The 7,496-nt window shown below is 50.6% G+C and overlaps 1 protein-coding gene across 2 annotated transcripts in view; it reads right to left on the bottom strand.

Moving 5' to 3' along the window:
• Positions 1-3,856: 3,856 nt before the first annotated feature.
• The window catches only part of FLT4 (fms related tyrosine kinase 4), a 75,509-nt gene continuing 71,869 nt past the window's right edge, over positions 3,857-7,496 (bottom strand). Inside the window, exon 30 of one of the 2 annotated variants that reach the window (XM_025200990.1) lies at positions 3,857-7,455. In XM_025200990.1, the coding sequence (XP_025056775.1) occupies positions 7,236-7,455 (220 nt within the window). In that variant the 3' untranslated portion in view covers positions 3,857-7,235. The remainder of the gene's footprint in view (positions 7,456-7,496) is intronic. The other variant, XM_025200991.1, reaches the window with a different exon arrangement.

Genomic DNA, 7,496 nt, shown 5'->3' with positions numbered 1-7,496 from the left:
CGCCGCCCCGCCCCCGCCACGAGGAGGGGGGCGGGGCTCCGCGCGGGCCACGCCCACCTCAGGGAGGGGAGAGAGCGAGCGCGCGCGTCCCCCCGGGGGCGGGGCGGGGCGAGCTGGAACTAGGTCGGCGTGGGGCGGGGCCAATGGGAGGAGGGGGCGGAGCCACAGCTGAGTGCAATGGGGTCAGGGTGCAGGCCTGTGGCTGCACTGAGGGCAGCCCATGCCTCCCACCCTGCAGCTCTGCCTTGTGCCCACCCCACGTACAAATATGAGGGGCACGCGCCCCCTCGCACCTTCCTTCCCCATAGTGGGCAAAACCCCCTCTTTTATTGTGACCCCACGCAGCATTGCACCCCCCAATTTGGGAGCCGCTGCTCTAGGATCCCACGCTGAGCTGCGTAGGGAGAAGACGGGCGCGAAGAATGAAATGCACAACCACGTCTCCCGTGTGCAGGAGGAAGGAAGGGCCAGGTGGGGAAATGAAGAGTAATTGAACCGACTGCAAGTAGAGCAGGAACTTAAATAGACGCGATACAATGACCGTCCTTGGAGTTTTGCCACCGCTGCTTGGGTTGCTTTCTTTTTGTTTGGAATAAAAGTAGGAAAGCGCACAAATACCCAAATGTTACAGGATTAAACAAATACATATTCATCTCATTACGTCCTGTACAGGCAGGGGTTGGGGAGTGAGCATGTCTTCATTTCCTTGACAAAACAGGAGTTACAGGGATTTGAGGCTGGTTGTGGCCTCAGGAACAGTTAAAAGTAACGACAGCAACAACAACAAAAAACAACTCAGATCTTGCAAAGGCAAAGTCTCTCAAATTCATGTCTTCTAGAGAAAACAAGTAATCTAGTATTTCAGTCCTCACTGGGCCTTTGTGGAGGATGCTTTCTGAATTCCCCCACCAATAATTGCAGTGCTGTTCTTCTGAGATATGCAGTCCCTGATGATTTTACCAGCAGCTGTGGAAAGCCCTATGATAAGCAAAGTGATTAACCTTTAGTATTCTGGTTAAATGGTTCCTCTTTTTAAGTTTTGCAGCCTATCTGGTTCTGATTCACATGGTTGCACAAGCACACGTGATAGCAAGGAGAAAGCCCCTCTCTTTGTTTCCTCCACCTGTAACCGCTGGGTCATACGCAGTCCTTGGCTTTGTCCATGTAGCTCCCGGGGAAGGCAGTGGGCATCACACGCATGCCTCTGAGGCCAGAGCTGGCCCAGCAGGCCCCTGACGACATGTAACTTGTGGATCTGTGAAATCCTCTGAGAGGCTGTTTATGAAAAGCTCTATAGAAATGTCAATACAATACAGGAAACGTTTCTAAAGCAGCAGCTGAATGTTCTGCTTTGCATCATATTTTTTCCTCCTCTGCTTGGGAAATGCTGGGTGAAAAACCGCAATGATTTCACTAATGGCCTCTGAGCATTTTACAAAACCCTCCATCCTGCCCTCCCTGAGAGGAGGCCGCAAGGCGGCAGCAATGACAAATGCTCACAGTTTGATAGCGTCCCTCGCCAAAACCGTTCCAGAGCCCTTGCGCCTGGAGTGCGGATGGGAAGTGAAATGTTATGGGCCAACAACTCTGTGGTGATCAAAGCAAACTCAGAGCGGGAGCATCCCTGCCAAAATGCCCTTTCCCCATAGCATAGCTCACAGCTCTGCACGGCTTAGGCACCCACGGTTGGGCAAGAGGGGGGCCAGGGGCTGGCTCATCTCACCTGCAGTCCAGGGGAGTGTACCAGGCCATCTCAGTGTGTATCCCTGCTTTGCAGAGGCACAAAAATCAGTGGGCTGTCAAGAGAGCTCCAACCCCATGGCTGTGTCCCTAACCTGCTTCCTTCACCCCAGTGATTCTCTAGCAGGGTCCCGTGACAACCGGGGGTGCATTGAGATCCTTTCAAGGGTGTTGCAGAGTGCCACACAATGCTAGCAGCATGAGTGTGCTAATGGGATTCCCACGATAAACCCAGAGGAATCCATAGTGCTAAAAACATTCTGACCTGTTGTGATCTTTCTGCATACTTTGCAACAGAAATACTCCCCTAATATTTTTACGTAATAAAATAAAAACTCACGAAAACTAAGAGCTGGCATTTTCCAACAGGTGCCTGGAGTCTAACAAGGCTGACAACCCCTGCTCCACCCTGTCCTGTCCCCTGCACAGTGGGGTATTGCTGAGACAGCCCAGGGCTGATGGGGCCAGCTGCCTGCCTGGGTGCAGCAGCAAGCTCCTCTGTGCGCAGGGGAGTCCCAGACCGCCTCTTACAGCTGCTCAGCAGCCCCTTTGTGTTGGGCTAGCTGGCAGAAATGTGCTGCAAAGGAAATGCTGCAGAGGGACAAATAGCTTTCTATGAGGAGCAAGGTCTGCAGGAGCGAGCACTGGGTGGCTCTCAGGAAATGGTGGTGGGTTCTCCTGGTTCATGATGGGTGGTGCTGAGCCAGCTACTTCCCTTCCTCACCTCAGTTTTCTCAGCTGTAAAGTGGAGCTAATCTCCCCCCAGGGGTGCTGCAAGGTGTGCTTGGTAGGCATTTGTGTAGTGCTATGGTAACAGCACTGAATGGTCAAGCTGCTATTACTGCTCCCTTTTTCCTGAGAATCTCCAAACACTGCGCAAGCACCTGTAAAACTCCCCAATGCCCTGAAATATGGTTTCTATTTTATACATGGGCATATTTCTCCCAGTCCATTGCTCTACACTGTGTTGCCTATTTCGAAGGGACCTCCTTTCTCACCCTCGCCCTCTCATCTTTCCTAGGTGTTGTGTCCCCTAGTTCACACCTCCCAGGTCAAGAGTCCCTGGATGCAGCAGCTCTCTGGCCTTGCGCCTGGACGGCACCGATCTGCTCAATGGAAGACTACACGTGTCTAGAGGAGCTAATCTTCCCGCCCCCAGCGCGAGCAGCCAAGTTCTCTTCTCACACTTTGCTTTTCATGGTACAAATATGTTTCCTTTCCCAAAGCTTCCCCCTATCCACCCTCCTCATTCAGTCTCGGGTGCCTTCCTCTGTCCCACAGGTTTCCAGCCTCATGTCTCAGCAGCCCTGGTCCTTTCCCGTCCTGTGCAGTGTTGGAGTCAGAGCTCCACCTTGAGGAGATTTAGGAGAAAAAACCCATTTTCTCACCTCTTTCTCCAAGTGTTGCTCAGGCCCCCTTGGAAAACAGCTGGACAGGGGGAGGATTCACTGGGTTGGGTGCCGGCTTGAGAATCTCTCGACCCTCAGGTCAGGATTGCTGGCGTCTGATGTAGAGGCGGTGGGTCTGGGACCCTGGGGAAGGGCACCTCAGGGCCCGCTCTGACTCCTGCCTGTTGATCTCAGCACATCACCAGGTTTGAAGGAACACATTCATATATCTCTGCAGCTGGATAAAAGCTATCCGAGTCACAGCCTTCTGGGGCCTGAGCCACCGCAGGGACAGGAACTGCAGAAGTGGGGTCCATTTCAGTGGATTTTGACTAGGCAAAAAATCCCCAAACCTCCAGTAAGGAACCTCCTCCCTCTTCCTTAGGTTTTAGCTTGTATTCTGGGGCCCGGTGGGATTAGGTAACCATACTTATCCAAAATGCATTTGGTTTTATCCAAAGATCTCACGAGAAAACACGTATATTTTAACCTGGGATGGAAATGCCAGCGCCAGCACAGCTGCTTCCTGGCTGCAAGAAGGAAATGCAAAGGGGCCCCACAAAAAAGGTGAAACCAAAGCATGTTCACTGATCTGAGTTGGATCTCAAGATAGCCTAGATTCATGCTTGAGTTCTGTGTAAAGATCAGAGTCGCTGGGACTTACCGAGAATCAACACCTCAGTATCTGGTGCTGGGTGGCCTCAGGCATGACAGGCAGCAGGTGCAAGTTATAACTTTATTTAATCTTTCACATTCAGATATTACAACAAAACTCTTAATGGCAAAGTATAACAAGTACTATACGAGGAGAAGAAAGAAAGAAGTGTTTTAACTGGTTTGATATATAACCATGAACTTCCAGAGATAGGACTCAAATACAGTGGGCTGTAAAACCCATGTATGCTTCTAGGTAACAGCGACACTCACAAACACACAAACACTTTCTCACACTCACAACACCCACTTATCCTCACACACAACACACTTATTCACTCATGCAGAACCCCTAATATCCTACTTTTATCAAAGTCCAGTTCACCAAAACATTCAATGCTGCTGGGGCAACAACTGGTACCAGTTTAAAATGTTGCCATATAAATGAAGTATTACTGGATACACAGGTCTGATGCATGTTCAGGGTATGAGCATGTGTATGCACAGGCAGAGAATTTATGACCACTTGGAATCAAATCCTTTACTTTCATAAAGGAGGAGTGGTTTTTATCAGTATCAATGAGTGGCAAAGAAAAAGGAAACTGTGGGTATATGAAGTACGGTCATTTTTAAGGGACGATGGCAAGTAGGTGCAGTGACAAAAAAAGTGAGGGTGAGGTTATAACCCAGTAGGTACAGAAATTAGCAGGGACTATACAACCTGAACTATAATCCTGTGACTGTCAAAAACCCAAATAGTATTGGACACCAGAGCCAAAAAAACGGACAGACCAGCCTCATGTCATTGGTTGTCCTGATCTGCGCCAAATAAAAAATGAAAGAAATAATAGAAAAGTGGATTTGTAAAACTCTGGAAGGTTTAATACTCACTGAGGTGGCCACAACACTGAAAAGGACATCACGTTATGAAACTAGAATTTGAATCTTGCTTGAATGGTTGTAAAAGACCAAGAATACAATTGACTATGACTGTCCAGATTCATGCATTACGTTCATGCTTCATTAGAGGGCACGTCTGCACAGCACACGGTACATGCTCATATTATGGGTGCATTATTCATATCTTTCTCTTGCTGGAGATGCAATAGGATTGGATTTTTTCCCCCCAGTCAAGATGGTACAAACTATAGGCAACAAAGAAAACCTCTGTCCATGTTGAATGACTGCAACAATAAAAATTAAATATTACTCCAGCTCCTCACCACTGAAATTCAGAGACTCATCCAGGTCACCTCTGACAACGGACTTTAATACCGTAACCTTTCCACAGGCTGGTATCTGCACACCAGTTATAGCGTGAGTGCATGTTCTGAATGCTGAGACACTGCTCAGCAGTGCAAGCTCACTGCCTGTGAAGGGAAATAATGCGTTTCAAACCCATGCGTTCACACTGGTGAGTGGAGCTGCATTAGGACCTTGTTTAAACAAGGCTACATTTCAGCCATCCCATACACAAAGCTGTGAGGCCTTCTGCAGAGTGTGTTACTTGCTGTTTTATGTATAGACAAAGGCAGGCTGCTATGGAGGATGCCTGCCCTGGAGAGAGCGGGCTACATTCAGCTTGGTTTTTTGCTTGCCCTGAAGCAGATATAAGACCTCAGCAGTGCAAAGCAGGCATAACCTCCCCTCTGCCAAGGGGCCAGTGAAAAATAGCCGCACGTGGGCAGAGGAGAACTGATATTACACAGAGCAGACACTGAGTGCATCCACAAGGCACGGGCCAATGCAGGAAAGGTATGGGCAATGAGGGACAGGCTTGGAAATTCAGAAAGCCTTCTTAGGGAAGAAACAGAGTCTGGAAAAAACGTGTCTGGCACAACAACAACAACAAAGCCCCAACCCCGCCTTATTCTATACAAAGAAGCCTGGCCCGCAAGCAGAGTTCCTTGGGTGCTGAGATGCCAGTGAGATAGGGAGCTTCTGGCAGGGAGGGGGATGAGGGATCAGAGATGCTGGAGGGAAGCTCACAAGCTGCTCAAACCAGCCTCTTCAGAAGGAGCCTCTGATGTGCCTGTATGCATTAGGAGCAGAGAAAAGGCAGGTGGAGAACGGCAGGGAACCAGAACCAACACATGTCCCAAAGGACCTGCAGAGAGATTCCCCAGATCTTCATTCACGTGGTTTTGCATATACAGAAAGCCACTGAAGCAGCTCTTAAAGAACATAGGGGTACTGCTACCCAGCCTCATGGCTGACCCGCAAAGCTTACCGGGATGAGAGACTGGCACACATCAGAGGCTCTGCCATGACATAGGAGCTGCAGAGGAGCCTGGCAGAAGGGGTGTTGCCTGCTGGAGTAGTGGCTGCCTAAAGTGGGGCTCACAGATAGGGAGCAAGCTTGTCTGTCCAGGCTTATAGTGCTTACCGATCCCCGCGCACATGCCTCTCTCTTCCACTTGTGCAGCAATGCCAGCAAATGAAGTGCTGCAAGGAAAGGAGCCTTGTCTTTCCGCTTGGTCTCCCCCATTGTTTGCAAAGCACTTGCAGCAGTTTGCATATAAACGCCTTGCTCCTTGCCAGCTTGATCCTTTTCCTTCCAGCAAACACTGATTTTCTCCCTCTACCTTGAAGAGCCAGCTGAGATTTACATGGCTTTGTCATTTATTTTCTTATCTGAGCAACAAGTGATCTCAGCACAGCCCTGGGGAAAGGCTGCTTAGCTCCCTGCTGCCAGCACAGAGAGGATAAACCTCTGCTTTTTCACAGGGTCTTCAATAATACTTCATCTGGAGGACTTCAGCTACTGGCTGCTGCCTATCTCCAGGCCCGTTGCTTTAAGATGGCAAAAATAACCCACCTGGTAAGACACTCAAAGCAGGCCTGGGCATTATTCCCAGAGGAATGCTGGGATGGGATGGACCTGGGGAGAAGGGATGGCATGGGTAGGTATCCCCTGGGAGGCTGGGATCTGCCCAGCTGCCTCTGGGAAATGGCCTGCTTTTGCTGCTGGTTGGGGTTTCTTCCCTTTGATCCTGCCCCCTTCCTCAGTGGCTGATGTGGGGAGGAGAGGCAGAAAAGACAGTCCAAGGAAAACAATTTCATATACCCACAGGCCGCATGTCAGGATGGAGACGGTTCTATTAATATCTGACCTGAACCATGGCTTATGGAGTGGAGTCCTGTCTGCATGGAGCCGGGATGCAAAGAGAAGGGCTACAGTGCTTGGGAGGGACACCTGCTTGTCTGACCCAGACAGATCTCGTTGCACCCACTGCTCAGGGGTCCCCCCCGCAAGGCAGCAACTTGAGTCACGGCATCAGTCGTTGTCCAAAGGGGTCTCTCCTTCTCTCCCTGTTCTCTGCGTGGGTTTCCTGCTGGGGTTCCTTCTAGCTCGAAGGGGAAGCTTGAGGGGGAAGCTCCGTATGGCAGTGGCGATGCAGCAGGGGGTGTGGAAGGTGGGTCTCGGCATGGCATCTTTGCTGCCCATGCCCGTCAGTACTGCTCTGAGAAGAAGGATGCCTGGAGGGCGGAGGGGCTGGCCCCCTCCCCGGGGGGGGTGCAGCTGCCATCCTCCGAGTGTTCTGACAGCTCCCCATATTCACTGTTGTAAAAAGTCTGGCCTCTGACCTGGGACTGACATGATGGCCGAGCCCTGCCCCTCAGGTCCGACTGTTCCTCTGCCAGCTCTATGTTCCAACCGGGCCCTTTACTGCTGCAAGGGGGAGAGAGGTGCAGAGAATCAGTCGCAAGCAG

Source organism: Alligator sinensis, unplaced genomic scaffold (assembly GCF_000455745.1).
Source record: "Alligator sinensis unplaced genomic scaffold, ASM45574v1 scaffold550_1, whole genome shotgun sequence".
Lineage (NCBI taxonomy): Eukaryota > Metazoa > Chordata > Crocodylia > Alligatoridae > Alligator > Alligator sinensis.
Note: the sequence above shows the minus strand (reverse complement) of the source record. Positions and strands in the feature narration are given on the sequence as shown.